The 21,262-nt window shown below is 41.9% G+C and overlaps 1 protein-coding gene across 1 annotated transcript in view; it reads left to right on the top strand.

The window, feature by feature from the left end:
- Positions 1-21,262, top strand: part of LOC126048767 (collagen alpha-1(XV) chain-like) — a 149,385-nt gene that overhangs the window by 61,533 nt on the left and 66,590 nt on the right. Inside the window, exons 8-13 of the mRNA XM_049824132.1 lie at positions 633-761; positions 1,384-1,410; positions 4,072-4,134; positions 11,533-11,610; positions 13,697-13,759; positions 16,493-16,618. Of these exons, the coding sequence (XP_049680089.1) occupies positions 633-761; positions 1,384-1,410; positions 4,072-4,134; positions 11,533-11,610; positions 13,697-13,759; positions 16,493-16,618 (486 nt within the window). The remainder of the gene's footprint in view (positions 1-632; positions 762-1,383; positions 1,411-4,071; positions 4,135-11,532; positions 11,611-13,696; positions 13,760-16,492; positions 16,619-21,262) is intronic.

Here is a 21,262-nt window from a genome sequence, read left to right as displayed (position 1 = left end):
AATATGTAGTAGTGTCCAACCTTCACCACTGAAAGGGTTTATTTGTTCCTGGTGTATTTAAAATATTCTTTTTATTATTCTTGCTTTCTCTTGACCAAATACTGATGCTTAGCAATTTTTTGCTCTTGCTTGTTGTCCCTTTTACTCCTCATTTCACCTTCTGTCACTTTTCTTTTTAACCAAGCTGGCTATGTAACCCTCTTTTGTTAGAGTTGTAGATCTCAGGGGAGTTGGCTAAAGCATTCCTAACCACCTCTCTTTAACTTCCACAATTTTCTCCCAGACAGACTGAGTTTGTGAAACTGGTCTTTTTCAAACCTACATTACTGATTTAGACTGTGCAGATTTGTGCAGATAGGGAATCAGACCATGGTCACTTGCATCTAGGTAACCAGCTCTCCTTTCTTCCAGCTCAGTGAGCAATTTTTTTGTACTTGCATGAATGACCTCTAATATGGACTGCCTTTGCTGAATGGAGTATATTTTTTTTTTTTGTATGGTGCCTAACAGGTTTCTGAATGCATTGAACAAAGCAGGGGTTCTAGGAGAGAGGGAAGAGAGGGGAGGAAAAGAGCAAAAAATGGGAAAAGTAATGCAACACATTTTTCATGTTTAACATTTTAATTACTCAGGGCCAGAAAGGTCAGGAAGGAGAAGATGGGCCCACAGGATCTCCAGGAAGGCCAGGAGTGGAAGATGTGCAGAACAAAGATCAAGGACCTCCTGGGCCTCCAGGGAAACTTGGACAACATGGTCAGCCTGTGAGTATTTTCTGTCCATTGAAAGAATGCATGCATTTCAGAAAAGGTAATAGTCATCCATCACACATGCATAAAGGGCTAAAACTCCACAGCCTCACACACTGTCATCAGTTATACTTCAACAAGATGGGGTTTTAGCCCCACCAAATCAACTCAAGAGTGTCATATCTGCTTCGCATATGTGCCAACAGCTCTACAAGGGCCTGATGAGAGACGGTCATCAGAAAGCACGAGGCAAACAACTGCTCTGCCAACATACTAACGTTCTTAGAGCAGTAATTCCACAAATTGGGCAGCCTTTGCAGTGCTGCACCACCCTCCCAGCTTTCATGTTTGAGCATGTTCAAAGCTGCTGGACTTCAGATCTCACACGCCTCCTTCGGTGGCTTCCGTAGATCCAGGATGTTTCACACTTCATACCCTTCTGAACCATCAGCGCAAGATGTAGCCAATTAAACAGAGCTGCAAAAGGGATCGCGCTGTGACATATTATTTGTAAAAGTTCTGGTTTGTTATTTTGTCACTGCAAGGTACATCAAGCTATAGTCAATTGTTTTTCTCTTTTGTTGCTTCTTTATTACAATGTTTTATTTACCTTTCTAACAAAGATGTTTTATTTTAGGGCATTCCTGGTAAAAATGGGTTACCCGTAAGTACTCTTTTATACATATTTTGGTTAAGTGAAGAAAAAAACCCCAACAACATTTTTTATCAGAGACTCAGCTACATTGAAGCTTAAGCAGCAGAGTGCTTTCTCCGTGTGCTCTCTTTCAAATGCAGCTCTGGTGCTCTAGTTGACTTCCTCGGGTTGCCAAGATAGGAGGACCCAGGTTTCTAAGAGAAATTTATGATTTCCCAGTTGCAAAGAAAGTAAGAGGCATGGCATGCCATAAGCAGCTGTACAAGGAGGCCAGCTCTGGTGAGGCTGGCTTTTTTGTAGAGAGGAACTTCAAAAAGAGGACATACTCAGACCCAGACCTCTTCCAGGGAAAACCAAAGTGCTTCATTGACCCTTCATAGACACATGCCACCACGTTGCCTGCTCCTAAACTCAGCTGCTATCAACTTTCCAGATGTACCTCTCGCCCCTCAACCCTCGCGCAGAAATTCAGCGGCACCTTCAGCTTCATCCTTCCTGCTTTCCCTCCTCTGTGTTCCTCTATTTTACCCTCTCTTGTGTCACATTTGCTGTCATCTTCCTGTATTGTTCCTTCCTCCCTTCTTCAGACGACTCCCATCCGTAGGTCAGTTCACCACGCGCGGCTGATAGATTGCATATACATCCTCCGTGGTGAAGTATTGCCCAGCAATGCACATAATAACCAATTCCAGCTGTCGTATTCCACAAGTGTCTCAGCTGCTGTTGCGTATCTGTCTCCTGCTGATGCTTTACTACCTGGCTTCTTCGTTTCCTTATTATCTGTTGCTGCCACTTTGTGCATCTTTCTCCTCTCCAAGACCTTCCTACCCAGAGGCTGTCCCCACCACCAAGGCTGCTCCTCCTTTCGTACCCTGCCATGCACCACTGCTATGAACTTCGTTCCTGACCCCTGCAAGTGAACCTCAAATGAAACTGGTATGTGTTAAGATATCAAAAAAATAATTCAGTAGTCATTCGTGGGTTGCATTATTCAGGTCCTGCTTGAATGCTGCTTGCATCCATTGGTATGTTCAGAGAAACGTAGCTGGTTTTGCAAATATTTAGCCTTAACTCAGATTATGTGTCATTAGGGTGTTTACGGACAAGAGGTTTACATCTTCTGTATTAACAGAAGTCTGACTACTTTCAAGCAGAACGTTTTCAAAGAAATTCTATGAAATTGAAATAATGGGGAAATGTCTTATAGAAAATTCTTCAAATGTAATTCAAATGCTTCAAAAGCAATTGTTTTGTCCTTGTAAACAAACCCTTGTAAAATAATCCAATATCCTATCATAGGCATTTTGTTATATCTTCTGAAATGAACCATTGTCCTGTATTTTTTATAGATACTCTTTTGTCCATGTGCAGCTGGGTTCCGATCTTGCACACACCTATGCAACTTTACTACTGGATTGATGTGGCTTCACTCAGCAATAAAATTAATATGCACTAGATTTATATTGGCCACGTGTTTGCCACTTTTCTATAAACTTGATACCAGTTACTCTACAGGAAAAATAATAATAGGAGAAAACAACCTTTCAGTCTTACAGATACCTTTTTTTCTCCATGATGTGTTTATATACTCCATCTTTAAAATTAGTACAGCCCTAAAACTTGAGCACTACAGTCCATAATCACAGCTGTCCACCTTCCCAAAATGCCATTAGGGAAAACAGAATTTATTTGCCTTCTGAATTTTTTTCCAGTGTCCTAACTGAATTTATAAATAACACCACTTCATAATAGCACTGACTTTAAAGCTGGTGGGAGTTCTTTCTAGCCAATGATCCAGCCTCCATAGGAAGAGCATATGCGTGTTACGTGTAGATAAGATGAAGATATATAGAAAGGTTATTTGGAATTAATTTGCCTGGTAAAGTTTAGAATGGAAAATGGGGTGAAATGCTATGTAGTACCACACATCCCTGTCAGACACATGTCCTCAGGAAGCATCCTACTTGGTAGGAACTGAATATATTCAAGTGGGTCAAGGCAAAAAGGATTTCAGTGGAAGGTGGGAACAGGCTAATGCCAGTGGTACGATTTGGTGCGGTCAGGGCAACAGTTTGCAGTGGTGTGTTGCAAATATATCTCACTGTTCTATGTTAGACTATCACTTCTGTATGAAATTAAAAGTGGATTTCTTCCAAGTGTCCATTTTCTCCTAGTTTGAAAGTTGTTAGGGAAGAGGCAGAATTCTAGCCTGGAATTTACCTGCTGTAAGCATAATGAGCAGCTTTGGAAGAAATAAAGACTTTCTTACCTCTAGATAAGCAAATGGCTAAGACACAGAAAATTTGAAGAGGACTTTTCAGACAGCTGTCACTATTTGTTCTAGTGGAACATTATAGCTTTCAAAACATTTGTCATCGGTGCTGTGTGGTCCAGTTGGCATCCTGTCAAATCCAAACGCAGCCTGCCAAGCGTTTCCATCTGTATCCCCCAAACAGGCTTCACTGCCACTTTGTTGTGGGCAGAGGAGAAGCGAGAGGCACGTTTTGTGCACTGCCAACTGCATAGAGGTGTCAGTCCCAAATCTCCCCCCACCGCACAAACCAAGGGTTAGAATCCAGCACCCTTACATCCAGTCTCTGCTGCTAAGTGTACAGCCAGTTTAACCTGCATAAAAGATAACGTCTAATTAAAAAATTTATTTTCTTTTAGGGTAAAAATGGACGCCAGGGGTTACCAGGACTGAAAGGGAAAGCAGGCCTAAAAGGCGAAAAGGTATGTGTCCTCTTAACTAACAATCAAACAGATACCATTTATGCTTGGACATGTGTTAATTTGGTACACTCTGAGAGAAAAAATAATAATAATAGGGCATCACAGGAAGAATTTAAACATCCTGCTGTTCCCCCATGAATCTGCATGAAGGGCAGCCATGACAGAATCATAAGGATTTTTCAAGAATATGAATAAACTTCAGCAGTAGAAAAAGCTGGCCTTTCACAGGAGAGCTAGGGAAGAGATACTTAACACTTAATAAAGAAAAGTCAGTTGTTGTACATAACAATATTGGTTTTATATATATATATTTATATATAACAATATATAAAATATTGTGCAATTGATTCCACCAGCTAAGTGATTTAACAGACGCAGTATAATTATGTTACCCTTATGAAATTAACATAAATGAAATACGAGTTAAACCATCTTAAGTAACAACTTGTATCACGTCTGAGCTGAAGTGAGCTATAAAGGATTAATCTATCACTAAAGCACACGTCGTACACGAAATTGGCATTCAGCCAGTTACTCCAAGTGCCAAATTAATAACCTGTTTCATCTATTTAACCAAAACAATTCAGGCTTCCTAAATTCACGAACGTAACCCATATAAAGCTCACGTATTCAGATTCAATTTGAAAGGGTCCAGAATAATTTCAAAAGCAAAATTAATCTCCAGCATAGGTATCGGGTCACGAGACAGCATGGCAACCCCCCACCTCTCTGTCCAGCTGAACAGCCTGTTGTGATGGAAAGACACGTTGGGCAAAGGCTTATAATAAACTGAAGAGAAGGGAGGGCATGTCAGGCGGTTAGGAAGCATCTCAGGTACGACATGATGGGGGACACTCTTCCACTCCCCCGGTGAAAGCAGCATGTCTGGGACCCACCTCAGGGACACACGTTCACAAAAGCGGGCGGCGTGGGAGGCAGAGAGGAGGAGGTGGGAATCCGTGCACGGGTACGGGGCTGTCCCCTCCCTCAGGTCACAGAGACGGGCTGGGGTAGCTCACAGCCACCGTGCTGCGCTGTATGGAGGATGCAGGCTCCTCAGGAAAGGCAGATCATCAGCACGACGTTGAATCGGTTGGCAACAGGCATTACAGGTGCTCTGTACAGGCATTTCAGAGCCTCGTTTCTGAACCTCCGAGCAGTCTCAGATCAGCAAAGGGCAGTGTGACGGGCTTCTCTCCGCTTTGTCTCGCTGTTCCTCGCCACTCTTTACCTTCTTCCCAACCCTGGGCTGCACTGGCAGAGTTTAGCAGCAGAAATCAGGAGGCTGTAGACTGCAGGGAAAAAATTAATGAGAAGTAAATTCCAGACGAAGGACTGTGGTATTTGTGGAGGACTTTGACAGGGTGATACTGTCCTGGTTTCAGCTGGGATAAGGTTAATTTTCTTTCTAATACCTGGTCTAGTGTTACGTTTTGGGTTCAGGATGAGAAGAATGTTGATAACACGCTGATGTTTTCAGTTGTTGCCGAGTCGCGTTTAGACCAAGTCAAGGATTTTTCAGCTTCTCTTGCCCAGCAAGAAGGCTGGAGGGGGACAAGGAGTTGGGAGCCAGGGCAGCTGACCCAAACTGGCCAAAAGGGTATTCCAGACCATGTGATGTCATGTCCAGTATGTAAACTGGGGGGAGTTGGCCGGGGGCAGGGACTGCTGCTCAGGAACTAACTGGCCATCGGTCAGCAAGTGGTGAGCAATTGCATTGTGCATCACTTGTTTTGTATATTCCAGTCCTTCTATTAGTATTGTCATTTGATTATTGTTATTATTATTATCATTATTAGAGTCTTCCTTTCTGTTCTATTAGACTGTTCTTATCTCAGCCCACGAGTTTTACCTTTTTCCTTCCGATTCTCTCCCCCATCCCACTGGGTGGGGGGAAAGTGAGTGAGCGGCTGCGTGGTGCTGAGTTGCTGGCTGGGGTTAAACCCCGACAGCTATTTACATCTCTGTCAGTGCTAAAACCTGCTGCATTGATCACAGAATCCCAGAATCACTGAGGTGGGAAGGCCTCTCTGGAGATTGTCTAGTCCAGCACCCCTGCTCAAAGCAGAGGCAGCTAGAGCAAATTGCCCAGCACTCTATCCAGTTTGGTTTTAATTATCTCCAAGGGTAGAAATTCCACAACTGCTCTGGATAACCTGTTTGAGTGTTTGATCACCCTTAGAGTAAAAAAGGGGGGGGTTGTACATTTAAATGGAACTTCTTATTTTTCAATTTATGCCCATTCCCTCTTGTTCTTTCTCTGGATACCACTGAGAAGAGTCTGGCTCAGTATTCTTCATTCCCACCCATCACATATATATGCACATTGAGAATATCCCCCCCCAAGTCATCTTTTCTCTAGGCTAAATAGTTTAATCTCTCTCAGCCTCCCCTCATAAGTCAGAAGCTCCAGTCCTTCTGTTGTCTTTGTGGCCTTTAACTGGGCTCACTCCAGTATGTCCCTATATTTCTTGTACTGGGGAGCCCAAACCTGGACACCGTACTTGAGATGAGTAGAGCAGAAGGATAACCTCCCTCAACCCGCTGGAAATGCAGCAATTGGTGCATGGCATCATCTAAGCGTTCTGCAGTTCAGACACTGAATGAAGCGATTACGATACCATGAAGGGCTGCAATGCCATTAATCTCACCTGAAAAATATTACAGCAGTTCTAGATACATTTTAACAGTGACATACTCTAAGTAGTGTGGCATAACTCATTGTGCTATCAGAGTACAAGATAGACTAGGCCAAGGTTTCCAAAGCTAGAAGGAGTGACATGCACTGATTTATGGCAGTCATGTACCTAAAACTGTCCCTACTCTAACGGGTCCCTCAAAACGACTACTGAGTTTGTAAGTGTATGTCACTGCTCTATGACTTATGTGGCGTTCAATATTATAAGCTGTAAGGTAAATACCACAACACTTTTTGATGGCAGTACGAGACGATTTTTTTCTTCCTTTCTGAATAACCTCTGTCATATTTTCATGTCATGCCAAAATGAGTAACCAATACAATCACTTTCCAAAAGAGATGGATTTTCTACAGCACTTCCCAGCCATTTCAGTGCTTCTAAGATAAATCACACAAACGCCATATACGGTTTCTAGGTTTTATTAATAATTCTATATATAATATTAGTAATTATACATATATCAGTATAACTCAAAGGCAAAGTATAGTTGAAGGAAAAATTTTCTGCGACAAATGAGCTAACAAGGTCTTGAGTGACGAACAATAGACGTTAGGAATTAATGTCATGGTAGTTGCCCATTTTGGACAACACTGTATCCAGAGAACAGCACTTCACCGTATTGTGGGAGTGGCAGCCTGATTTTGTCCCAGGAGCTATGTGGACTCAAGAGCCTGCCAACTCACAATTCCCTTGCACGAGTGGAGTGCACAGCAGGGTGAAACAATGGCTGTTCTGCTCTTGGAGAGCCATCGCTGGGACAGTGACATGCAGGAATAGTACCTCCTCCTAAGGTAGATAACATGTGGTACAGCAGTCTCTGAGAAAAAGGTACCATCCTGCATAGCCCCACTGGTGGCAGGGATTCGTGTTTTCTTTTGAGCTGGCACTGGTCTCAGACACTTTGTGTCTTGGAATATTGGTCAATCCTTCACGACATATCTACACACTTGTCAGCTGTTCCATGACTTTTGCCTAACCTCTTGAGCAGGAGCGGAATCTCTGGACATAGCCCAGGACCTACACAGGTGTCTGTAGCCCATGAGCCTCTATAACCCTCCCTCCCCATTTGGCTAATTCTCTACATTCTTCTTTCCTGACACAGAGCTGATGCAGATAGTGCCTTCCCTCTCTATGGACACTTGCCAGGAGCCTCCTTTGGTTCTTCTGCGCTGTGGAACTACTATAGCCCCTCTAGCAAAGGCTCAGTTTCCCCTATGGTGTTCGTCAATCACACAGTAAAAAAGCTGAAAAAAATGGCCTAAACATCATTCGACAATAAGCTTCACAAGTTTCCTGCAAATCTGCTTTAGTCATTCTTGTGACCAGAGTCATTTCCAGGATGACTGGTACTGACGTAAATAATTCATGTTAGTAAGCCATAAAATCAGTCAGACTGCTTTGAATGAAAACAAAGCAAATGGAAAAGATTTCAAGGTTATAGTTGTTTACATTTCTTATAAGCAGAGTGTAACTTACCAAAAGAAGCTTTATTTTGCAGTTGCTGCAGCTGCAACTCTTGTTAGGGAACGATTTTGGTCTCCAGCAAGGCTTGCTACATCTCCACTGCCGAATGAAACAGGCCTGGGAACTGGCTGAATTGCTGATGGTTCGGACTTGCAAGCGTGGTCCCTGACAATGTTTTGGCCCATGTCAAATGGACCTCTGTCAGGTAGTGCCTCAGCGTTGTTCAGGGGTGGCATCAGTTGTTAACTCTTCCCAATATGCTGCAAGGTGAGACTGTGCGTGGGTTGGCTCTGTTCATTCTACACGCTCCCCAAGGGCTACCCCATCAGGCTTTTTACTTTCGAATACTCATCATGCTGATGGGTTTCAGCATAGTTCTCATGTTAATTCATGAAAATTGCACAAAAAACCCCCATACTCAAAACATTATCTTCGAATATATAGGGCTAAAAGGAGGCCCAGGGCCAAGTACCTAAGTGCTGTGAACACAGCCAGTCTGTTCTGCCTTATCTCAGGGCCAAAGAATGGTCCCCAGCCTTATTTTATTGATTAGAATAGGCATCAGGAGGAGAACATTTTGGCAGGAGGAGAAGCAGCTTAGCCGTAGTGAGCTAAGGTTATATCTGGAAGCAAAAGACTCCTGTGTTCCATTCCTGATTACTTACATGGCTATTTTACTAAAGACATCTTAAGCTTTGTTTTCCATTTTTTTAAATTGGGCTAATATTTTCAAGGGATACTTGAAGGAGGCATTGTAAAGGTAAGTTAACAAACAGGTGCTAAAAAGCCTAACAATATGTTCAGAAGCACTGAGGAACACTGACAGTCTCATGTGCAGAGCTTTTTCTTGGCGATAGTTTAACCAGACCCAATTCCTGCAGCAGAAAGAAGGACAAACAAGAAGACACTGCTCTGATCCTCTTTTAGACATGTGAATAATTTTTAAATTATTAGTTGTCCAGAAAATGATTTCATTATCGCAGTCAGTGTGATTTCCTAGGACCCGATATGTCGGTAGGGTGAGCAAAGCTTCAGGAATTGATCTGTGCACACACAAAAACAATTCAAACCAGTAATGCTCTCTAAAGGCAGACAGCACTTTTTCAGCATAATAGTATTTAAATTAGAGGAACGGTAGCAGGATCTACTTCCCTGTTTCTGGTTCTTCTCCACTGAAAATGGAAAGCTGGCAATGATCGGGGTGTTACATGTCAGCGGAGAGTGGGGAGCTGGCTGTCACTTTTTTACTGTCGTCTTTGCTCAGTGCAGAGATACAGCCATGAGATGCTCCTTGGGAATGGATGCAATTAGGCTGACTAGACATGACTGTGATCCAAATGTGAGAGCTGGTGGGTTTTTTCTTCCTTGTAGTACGCACAAAGTGGAAGAAATTGCATGAAAACAAGCACAAAACACTGACAGGAGCTAACGTAATAATCACTGAGAAAAAGCAAAGCATATGTTAAAATGAATGAGGCGTATCTGTAAATTAACCTGCTGGCAGACAGTGAAAATAGCCCCAACTTAATTAAATACATTCTCTGTGAATATGACTGAAGTATCACTATAGGAACCATTTGATAAAGCCACAGGGAACAACGAAATGAATGAATACATTTATCTAATGAATTCTCAAGCAAAAAGAACAAGTGACCAAGAGGCAGGTAAAATTCAGTATTTCCTGCTATGCAACTGAATATATGAATTTAGAGAACATGATTAAAATGCTCATAACAAAATGCAGATAACAAATTGGCGGGTTGGAGGGCAAAGCGTAGATCAGTAGAGGCTGGCTAACGGTGTCAGTTGTGCCTCTGAGACTTTTACCCCTTTAAAAAAGCTCAGCGCGACCAGTCTGGGTTCTCTCCTCCTGGTCCAAGGTGGGAAGGAGGTCACACCTTGCAGCTCTGCAGTGTCAGGATGGATGGGTGGGAATCTGTCCTACACGAAAGCATTGGTAGAGGGAAGGTTGAGCTTTTCATTCCCAAAGGTGAGAGAAGCTCTGGGATATAAGCAGTTGCAGTTTCTTCCCCTCTAAATGTACATGTGTCGTGAAATCGAGATCACCATGTAGGAAGGAAGAGTGTCCAAAATGCACATTGAGGAACTCCTCAGAATGGTGAACTGTGGTTATTGAATGCCAAAGGCAAGAAACGTGAGACAGCCAGGGAGGGAGAGGAGGACACTGTTATTTTCTCCTGGCATTCCCTCTGTCAGACGTATCAGGTAAAAAGCAAGTGGGATCAATCACTTTTAAAGGTATACAAGACTTCAGAAAATGAAATTAAATGAGTGCCAGTCATTTAATGAAAACAACATGCATGTTAAGCAATCATAACGTTTTGGTCTGCCAGTTACTCTATGATCCTATTGGCCCCATTTTAGGGCATGCTGAGGCACATCCTTCTCCTAAAAGAGTTTAAAACACAAAGGCCAAATCCCGCTTCATGAATTCTCCAGGAAAAGGCACATAGATAGTTGAGAATGAAAAGATACCTTATAAAAGGCTTCCAACTTAAGATTTAAAAAGCTGAGGCAGAACCTCAACTCTTGCCTTGCGTGAAAAATGCTGAAGTCAAGCAGAAAATGTAATAAAAGTCATAAATATCTTAAGCAGAAGCACTTCAAACTAACCTCAGCAAAATATCAGAGATGATGTAAGAAAGCCAAAGAGGAGGAGATGGTAGTAATTATGAGAAAAAATGACACAGTTCTGAACAGGCCCTTTCATTGTGTTGGCAGTAGATAAAGGTCAACACGTAGAAGAATAATCATGACACGGTGGTTTTGGAAAAAGCATTACAGATGGTAGCAATAAAATGAAGACATTTGCTTACTGAAGAAATTTACTAATTGAGTACCGTGGTGTGACCACACTTTCTACTTGTTTACTGGGGGGAGGAGTATATAATGTAACCTAAAAATGCAAGATCCACAGCAAAACATCATTCTGACAAGAAATAAACACAGTCTAATGCTGCTTGTACGTTTGCAAATGCATTGCAGAAGTTAGAAAGGGGAAAGTCCTTTCTTCCTTTGCCAGCGCGAAGATCGTGTTTCTTGGGAAGCTTGTCTTCAGAATGAACAAAGTTCAACTCTGCTCGTAGCACCAAAGCAGACACTTGTGTTGTTTCTTGTGACTAGAAATCCACACAGATTGCAGCTAGAGCTGAAAAACCCTGCTCTGCATGTATATGATTAAATCCTTGCTGATTTATCTTCACTCCTGTTTCAGGGTGACCCCGGTGAGGGATTGCCAGGACCCCCTGGACTACCAGGACCCGCAGGACCGTCTGCTCCTTCCAGGGGATTAGTGAGTACTTGGGGGTCTCTGTCAATGAGCTCGGCTTGCCATAGGGGAATCCAGAACTAAATAGGAGGTTTCCTCTGGGAAAGTAGCCTGACTGCCACAGAGATAACCATGTTTTCTAAAACACTCGTGCAGAAATGCAAATAAATGTCTGGCTAAAGTGCGTTAGTACAGTAATCTACATAAACACCCAGTATTCACATTTTAGGAAGCCAGTCGACGTGTGTGCTCTCCTGTGCAAAAGCAGTAATATATGGGAGAATAAGAAACAAAAATTTCCTCAAAAATGCATGATAAGCCTGAATTATTCATTTCTTCCCGCTACTGAACACAGGAATTGTTTGACAATCACTTACGTTTGCTGTCATTAAATACTGCAACACATACCAGCGTCGTGACAGTGTTCATATTTTGAATGCTCAGTACTCAGGCAATGTTAAAGAATATGTTTCAGATTCATCTCTCTTCTGCACTTGGACCTTTCCCACTGTTTCCATGAGGATACATGTGTACGCAGCTGAAGAAGGAATCTGGCCTGAATTTTCAGTTCATGGTGTGGGAGCTGATTTTACACGTAGACACAGCCCACCACTGGGTACCAGTGGAAGTCCTGTGGTGGACTTTTAAACAAAACTATCTGTCACACTGAGTATTGTGAGTATTTAACAAGACGGATTATGTGCTCCCCTCATCTAGGATCTGCTAAATTATACCAGTCTGTTTCTGTAGCATAAAAATAGAGTAACGGCGTTGGGAAGGGCTGCACTGTTTAGCCTCCGCTGATACCGACTTCAAGAGACCAGACCATTAGGACAAGGTGCTCCAGTCCAACAGCTTTTCTCACCCAAAGGCCACTTCTCTCAATGTAGCAGTGAACACCAGGTCCTGCACCGCCTTTACTTTGGCGTTATCTGTGGTAGCAAGTTTCCAGGCCTTTTATTCTGAAAAATAATAATATTCTGCTCAGTGCAGCCACGGGGTGCATCCCTGACTCCTGGGCTTCTGAAGCATTAGCTTTGGTACTATTATAGCTGATTCAGGTACGAACTCCCTCTGCAATTTGGGCTGTAGTTTACAAAGCATACACAGCTATGAAACTCATCAAGGACTTGCAACGGGAATCTGTAATTTATTTTTTATATGAGTTGACGTTATTTAATTTTAAATGTGGTAGGACTCACACATGTAGAAAAGTCATATTTTGACTGCCAAGCTTGTTTGTTGCACATCTTGGTTTATTCCTTTTTTAAGGTTTTGGGTTATTCCAAAAAATTAGTTTATTCCAATTTTTAAAATTGTGAGTTTTATAAAACTTTCATAGCAAGTTCTATAATTTAAAAAAATGGATAACTGGACTTCATTTCGCTTTGCAAGATATAGTATGCAGACAAATCATGGCAAATTTTGCATGAAAAAATACTTTTTTGTTTCTTTAAAAGTTTTAAAAAATTCTTTGACAGTATGTATGCTGACTGTAGTTTGCACTATAGGTTCCATAATATAGGAAGATGGTTTGAAGCTGAAGAAGCTTGAATCCATGAAATTGTCTTATAGATGGGTACAGCTAGATTGCAATGCTAAAATCAAAATCTTTCGAACAAAATATTTTAGAAAATGCTTTAGTATATTAGTTTCCCTTTATAAAATGCCTCTTTGGATTCCAGTTGTAGGAATCTCAGAATCTGGCTTTTAAACTAAGAGGCGCATTCTAGGAAACAGTGGCTAGTTGTTACGCATGTATTTTAGGATATTCTTAATGTTGACAGGTATCTTTCCAAAGTTAAAGTTTGTCTGAGGTACTGCTTCATCTTCAGTTCGCTTAGTCACGGGGCGCGTGTCCCCTGCAGGATTGTTATCACTGTACTCATAGAGCATCTGCAGGTAAATACAGAGCTGAGTTTCTAGAAAATAAAATGGTATGAAACCCCAGAAACATGGCTTAAGTGTTTTTGTTGTATTATAACTTATTTCGCCAGTGACAGTGCTGCAAGGATATTGACTATAACTGTATTTGCAGTAATTGGCAAGTGATGTTTTCATTTGTTGTCTTTAGAAGCAGTGTTTTAAAATGGAATTCTCCTCATTTCAGAATAGACTGGAAACTGAAGAATCGGGCTCTGGAGACATTGATGGAGAGACCGAGATTTTAAGAGTAAGTATATAATGGTGTTTATTTCTCATTAGCATGATAAAGAGCTTTACTAGCCCGACCAGTAGAAAGTCCATTTTCATTGACAGTGATACAATTTCATAATGCAAATTGTGTACATGCTTAATTCACAGCATCCAGAAATGCTTTGTTGGGAACACTGGGGGTTTCATTTTAAGATCTGAAAAGGCCTAAGTGTATGTGAGAGAGAGGACAACAAAGAAATAATGGCAGGAGGACTTTTTAAAATGAGAAAATCCTTTTAATCTGATTCGGAGAACACAGTAAAGAGGAGAGAGATGGGAACGATACTATTCTTTGCTTTTTCAAATTTGGAGTACCTGTACTAAAAAATAAGTATGTCTGTATGAGGTATTTTATAATGCAACTTCCACTGTTGAACCATTTTGATGGTCTTTTGAACTTCCCTGAATCCTTGCCTTTGTGAGGAATTGTAACGCTGTCACATCAAGGCAGAGAGAGATGCTTTGGCTTAGTGAATGTTAATAAGCCTTTAACATGCACGTGTTCCTGAGCGAGGTTCTCTGGGCAGTGTAACGTGGGGGACCAGACTTCTGCCGTGGGGAAGAGTACTCAAGCCAGGCAAACGTGAGTCTGGGGCCGTTCACGCACACTCGGCCTTTGGTTAAACTGGGACAATCGAAGCAGTTGCTGCCTTACGTGTTCGCCTCATCCTTTTCCTGCAGGCGTCTATGTCAGCTTCAGAAAGAGCTTATACGGCTTGTGAATCTACTAAATTCTACTTAATTTTGCAGACATAATATTCAGGAAAGTCAGCATCCCTTTCAGCTCACTTCAGCGGGCTGTGCTGTAAAATGCAGCTGATTGACCGGCTTTCGGCTGCGCTGGGGATCAGCAGGCTCCAGGAACAGAGCAGAACAGCTGGGGTGATGGGGACTGGCTTAACGTTTTAGCTCAGTCTGTCACTCTTTAGCATTATGTGTCAACAGCCTCAAGTAGGCTTGAAGTATTGAACTGGTGCGTTGGTCTTGTGCTTTCCCTCCACAGAGAGCTGACGTATCTTGAGAGACCATACTCAGATGAGCATGGCTCTGGATTAAAAATGGGACATCTGGCTTGTTTTTCTTGCTCTGCTTCTGAGCTGTTGAATGGCAAAGGAAACATTTGGAGTGCGGATTTTTTTTCTACTTTTTTTTTTTTTCTGGACTATTTTTTTCAGAGGAGAGGCTATCTTTCCATACATCCTGCACAGAACAATGTAGCTTTTGGGGAGAAAAATAACATAAATTAGCTAGTACCTGCTGCCAGATCTGGAATTACTTTGTATGTTTTGTTTTGTTCTTGAGCCACTTCTTCACCTTTTATCTCTAGACAGTCAGCCAGATGTACTTTTACCATGTTCCTGTTGAAAATCCAAGTAGCAATCTATAAAATAGGTATTGCAGTTGCAAATAATGTGATTTTCCATCCACAGAACCAGTCAGATATATAATGAATCAGGTGATATATTACAGTTAAGGTCAAATATTAGGAAAATGAGAAGCCAAGTGGCTGAAGATGAAGAGACATAAATGAGAAGGCTTTTACTGATCCATCTAGATGGAGTGAGAGATAATCTTTTATGCAGTCTTTGGGATGAAGCATTTCCACCCTTCGATTAGAAGCCTTTTCATGAATGATACTGCAGCTTTCTGAGGAGTGAACTCCCTGGATGCCTGTCTCCTGTGAACTCCAGAATGCTGTAGCATTGAGGCCTCTGTTTTGCAACACATCTAGGGATATTTTTCATTCTCTCAGGCTGATTTCTGCCTCAAGACTTCTTCTCTGTTTCTTCTTTCCTCCAAAGTGCTGAATACCTTATTCCCAAGGCTCTTCAGGAGGGACTTGGCCTGTGCTGAAAGTTAATTACCTTGCCTAATTTAGGAGACTAGCCTCTTTAGGTGCCCTGTGAGATGGGTGAGTGCTTGGAATGGCTCCCTGTAGAAGGCTCTGTTGACTGTACTGAAAATCCAAGGTGACCATCTTCCTAAAAGAATCCTGTAGCTGACCCAAAGTCAGAATTAAAGTGTTCTTGCCTTACAGTGCCATGCCCCAAAATTTCAAACTGTCCATGTTTGCCTGCTAAAGCAATCAGTAACAAGGATGGACTTGCTCGTGAGAGAGAATATTTGCAAATGTACTATTTTTACTAAAGTAACATATTTAATTTGTCGTATTCAATTTAAATAGATCTGCTTGTGTGCACACAGGCTAGAACTTTGGAGCAGAGGCCATTTTTACAACACTAAGCTGTAGCACTAAGACAGTCAGGTCTTGACCCTGAGTACAGAATCTCAGAAGAAACACTTTTAAATAAGCAGAGAAAAAAACCTAACTACTTCCCTCTGTTCGGTAATCCCTTGATTTCATTTTGGTGAAGTTTCTTGACATTAGGTCGATGGTTGGAATACCTCTAAGGTCTTTACTGGGTTACAGAGAGCTGACACAGAGTTTTTAGGTTTTTAAATTCCTGCTTGCTGTTGCATGCCATGAGGTGGCACAATTTAGAGAGCAAGGATGGAGGAGGTCAGAGCGACCCTATACAAGGAGTGTAGCTGTGAAACTAAACTTGGCTCTTAATGAAGCAGATGGGGGGTGGCAGCCCAAGCTGAGAGTTTTATGAACCAGAACCGTCTGTGTGAGCTTTTCCTGTTCCATGGATATACAAATGAACCTGGCCAGGGTCGTTTCTAACAATACTGCTGATTTATCCAGGGTCTTCCTGGGCCACCAGGCCCTCCAGGACTGCCTGGTCTTCCAGGAAAGCCAGCACCCGATGCAGGATTAGGACCTCCTGGGTCACCAGGGGAAGATGGAGCTTCTGGTGAACCAGGCCCTGAAGTGAGTATCCATTTGTGCACAAACGTTAATGTTGTTTCTGTCTTACAACACTAAGCTCTAAGGCTTACAATCTGTGTAATTCTTAATAATATTGCAGACTATTTTTAATTGAAGAGCTTGGATTTTATGCACATTTTTTACAAGGAAAAAAACAAAATAAAAGTCTAGTTAACCAAAGCACAGTAATCCACAGCAGGATGTACATTTGGCAGGCAGATACTGGTGAATCTGGACCAGAATAAATAAAAAGTAGGGATGCTTTTAACAGCGCTGTATAAGGCTAAGGATTATTTTTCCTGTGGTGCTTTCAGGAAAATGAAGTTTGCTAAATAACTCACATAATCTGCAGGAAAGCTTTAGCATAAATTGAATTTTCCTCTTTCACGACCTGTCTTCCTTCTTTTTCTTCAGCTTATTCAGAAACACTTATTCCTGTGGACATGTGAAATACAGTTCTACTGTAAAAAAGGTTGCTAAAAGTTTGAGTGTTACATATTTGTTAATAAATCCTCAATGAAGTGTTTCTTCAGTGAAGAAAACCATTTTTTTTTAAACACTAATCAGCTCTGTGAATCCTTTCTGGAACTGTATTTACTATTATGACTCCCTTATTCCCTATCAACTATCTGCCAGTAGCAGTTGCTCTCAGGACTAGATTTGATCTACACATTCACGTTACCTTCAAAATGGGTCACTGTCCTGGTTTTGGCTGGGAGACAGTTAATTTTCTTTCTCATACCTGGTACAGTGCTATGTTTTCGGTTTAGCATGAAAAGAATGTTGATAACACACTGACGTTTTCAGTTGTTGCCGAGTCGCGTTTAGACCAAGTCAAGGATTTTTCAGCTTCTCCTGCCCAGCAAGAAGGCTGGAGGGGCACAAGGAGTTGGGAGCCAGGGCAGCTGACCCAAACTGGCCAAAGGGGTATTCCAGACCACGTGATGTCATGCCCAGTATATAAACTGGGGGGAGTTGGCTGGGAGTGGGGATTGTTGCTCAGGAACTAACTGGGCATCTGTTGGTGAGTGGTGAGCAATTGCATTGTGCATCACTTGTTTTGTATATTCCAGTCCTTTTATTAGTATTGTCATTTGATTATTGTTATTATTATCATTATTAGAGTCTTCCTTTCTGTTCTATTAGACTGTTCTTATCTCAGCCCACGAGTTTTACCTTTTTCCTTCCGATTCTCTCCCCCATCCCACTGGGTGGGGGGAAAGTGAGTGAGCGGCTGCGTGGTGCTGAGTTGCTGGCTGGGGTTAAACCCCGACAGGCACAACTGCTGTATCTGACAAGGTGTAAGTAGCATATATCGAAGAAGTGTATTGGTGAGACGTGTTAAAGAGGAGATCTCACTGCATCTCAGCTGTGCTGGTTTTTATCAGGAGTTAATACAAAACCTAAAAAGGTGGGTGCGGTAAATTTTAAGTGCCTGGCCACCGAGGTGGAAGGCAGCATTCTTTGTGCAGAGAGAAATTAAGCACCTGAAAATCTTTAAAATGGGATCCAAGAAGCACGTGCATGGGAAGCCAATGAAAACCAAGAGCTGAGGATGTATGTCCCCTGAATTAGCCAGTAGGGAAACGCTGAGAACAGCCCGAGTTTTATATACAATATCTCACCTAGAGCTGCAAGGAGGTACCTCCATCCAATACCTCAGAGCCCTATCCTGAAAACTAGTCCTTTTCTGTCAGGAGCTGGGTCTCATACTCTCAGGCTACAAGAAAGTGTAAGCATCACAAATTTTTGTTCACCCAATTGGTGAACAAGTGTTAGGGCCTTGCAAGATGAGTGTCCACTCAACACAGGTCAGAAATCAGGGTAATTTTTGGACTTCAAAGTTTCTGAGTGTTCCTTCTTGGAATAACTTGTATCCCTATGAACCTCACTAAATTAAAGCTGTGATAAACACAGTGCAGAAGATGTAGCAGCTGTACATGGACTATTATTTTGCTGAGCTACACACAGTTTCAGCATTTGCTTCATTCGTGTGCTTTGGCTGTATTCTGAGTATTTGCTTGGTTATGAACTGAAATGTCCTTTTGTTTTACAATTTTACAGGTGATTGATAAGGCAGTTAGTGGTTCTGGCCTGGTAATGAGATGTTTCACTAAGGTGAAATTACCTGGTCCCATGAAAGCAGGCTCAAAAAGTAGTATTTTTCATCCAGGCTTTTCACTGACATGTTTCAGAAAAGGCCTATCTGTGTACGCAAAGGAGCTTTGACAACCATAATAGCAGTTGGAGTCCCGATCCTTAAAAATGTGTCACTGACTTGAATTTGAAAATAAATATTAAACATAGGTTAAATTAGTGTATTGTAAACATTGTCCTTTCTTCTGTTATTCTTTGCTTTCTAGAAGTTATCAATGGATTTTTCAATGTATTTATGCAGTAACTGTGGTAAGATTGTGTTCTGCATCCTCGATGGTTTGTTCTCAGCGCTACTTACAGAGCTACCCTCTGATCCAGCCACAAGATGCCCTCAGGACACGTTTGTCCTGCAGTTACAGTAGCACAGGCCGGTTCTTGTAGACTCCGGGTAAGCATGGAAATAGTCAACGTTCCTCGTGCAGCAGCGTGGAGCTCAGAGCCTGCCAGCCACCAAACCAACGAGGCTGCCCTGCACCGAACTTCATGCTGCTACAGCAAGAGGGACAACCTGCCCAGGCTAATTTAATGCACTCCTGACATATCCCGCAAGGAAAAGCCTTAAATGCGCCTGGAGCTCCCGTGGTTTCTATCTCATTAATCATGTCTAGGCTGTAGGGCCTGGGTGTACTTCTGTGGTTTAGATGGCTGACCTTGTCATATCCCGATAGCGTAAAGGGATAGGGCCCAGCTGTCTGCAATGCATTGCCACCCACATCCTTGGTTTCCTTGGAAGAAAATTCTGATGACTGGGAAGGAAAGAAGTGTCTGGTCTAGAGGATGTAGAGAGCAGGACAGAAGGATGTATGGAGAGCACACTTGCCCCACTAGTTGTTAGGAAACTTGCCGTTAACAACCCAAGGGCTATGATAGCAGGAAATCATTTTTCATCCTTTCCTGTTCTTAATTACTCTAATCAAGGAATTAAGGCCTGAAGAGCCCACGGTTTAGTTGGAAAGAGCTGTAGGTGGACTGAGGGCAGCTCTCCTGTCCTGCACAGCGGCCACGCTCCCAGCACGCCTTCCCCATGCGCTGCTTATCCTGCCGTCGGTCCTTCCTGGGTGTTTTCTGCATTGATTGCAAAGGGGAAAAATTCCCACGACCCAGCCGGTCGTCTTCAAACTCCTTCACAACATGCCAGACCCTCCCTCCCTCAGTGTAAAAGAAAAAGGAGATGAGAAGCTCGCCCATGAACACAGACCAGACCAGCACTGGATAGGTTACTGTCTTTATCACAGTACTTGACTCCGGGACAGAGCTTGCTTACTTGCTTTATTTATTTCTTTATTGTCAAGTTATTTTTTTTCCCTAAAAACCATAAGCTTGGCTGAGAATCCATGAGATCAGTCTCATGAGACTGAGTCCTTTTTATTTGCTGTTTGGATTATGAAATTTAATATCTCGGACAAACATGTTTTCATGTTTGTGGGTTTGTTCGTTTGTAACCAAAAAGGCTAGAAACTTGTTATTTTAGTTAAAAGCAAAGATTCTGCCCTGACTGTGGGGAGAATATCCAACGTTGCTAGACTTCCAATAATATTTCAAGACTACAGCATTGTTAGAGAGTGATAACAAACTTGTTGAAGTGGGGTTTTTTTAAGATGTGCCATAAATATTTCCCACTAAGTGCTGCGAATACTTCAGACTAAGAGAACAGCAAGTGCTAAAGGCCATGGCATGGCAGTAGTTTAGGCATAGGCTTCATTGTACCTTTTGTCTCACTTTAAGCACGAACAGAAGTGCTTCTAGAATATGCCCTGGAAAAAGGCATAGCTTTATTACATAAATGCAGCACCTGACCACTCTTTCTTGTTTTCAATTAATTACTTTTATTTGTATTTTAATTGTTTGAAGGTAAGCTATTTCTAGTCATATCTAGTCACTGAATGACTGGCTTAAACCAAAAAAAATCACATCCTCTGGGAGATAGGAGAGTATCAAGTGTTCCAAAAAGTCCCGCAGAGAGCTGTCGTGAAAATGCCTACTTTGGCAACATTTCTCAGAACCACAGTATCTTCAGAATGACAGTATCCTCAGAGAATAAGTGGAGGTCTTCTGTCCTCTAATACAGACCAATGTTGCTCCCCAAAGCTAGTATATTTAAATTTATAATCATTTTTCACTAAAAAGGAGATGCTTAGCATCTTAAGGCTTACTATCAGAAGCAGTCTGCTTTATGACCAGGCATATTTTCCCACAAAAGAGGATATATTTTATAGTTTGATAAAAATTCTAAAAAAAAAAATACAAAGAGAGTCTAGGATCAGTAACAGAAAAGCAAAAAGATGTAAAAAAAAAAAAAAAAAGATAGTAACCATGTTCAGTCAGTCATCTTCAACATGAGATATAGTGATCTAAATTAATATCAACTGCTTTTCAGGCTTGAGATACAAACAAAACCAAAACCCATATGAACTTGGAGCATATCTGAAAAACAAGAAATTAAGAGACAATAACTTTAAATACATATGGTTAAAGACCTGCCTTTAAAGA

Source organism: Accipiter gentilis, chromosome 20 (genome assembly GCF_929443795.1).
Source record: "Accipiter gentilis chromosome 20, bAccGen1.1, whole genome shotgun sequence".
In the NCBI taxonomy this organism is placed as follows: Eukaryota; Metazoa; Chordata; class Aves; order Accipitriformes; family Accipitridae; genus Astur; species Astur gentilis.
This window is presented reverse-complemented; position numbering and strand designations above follow the sequence as displayed.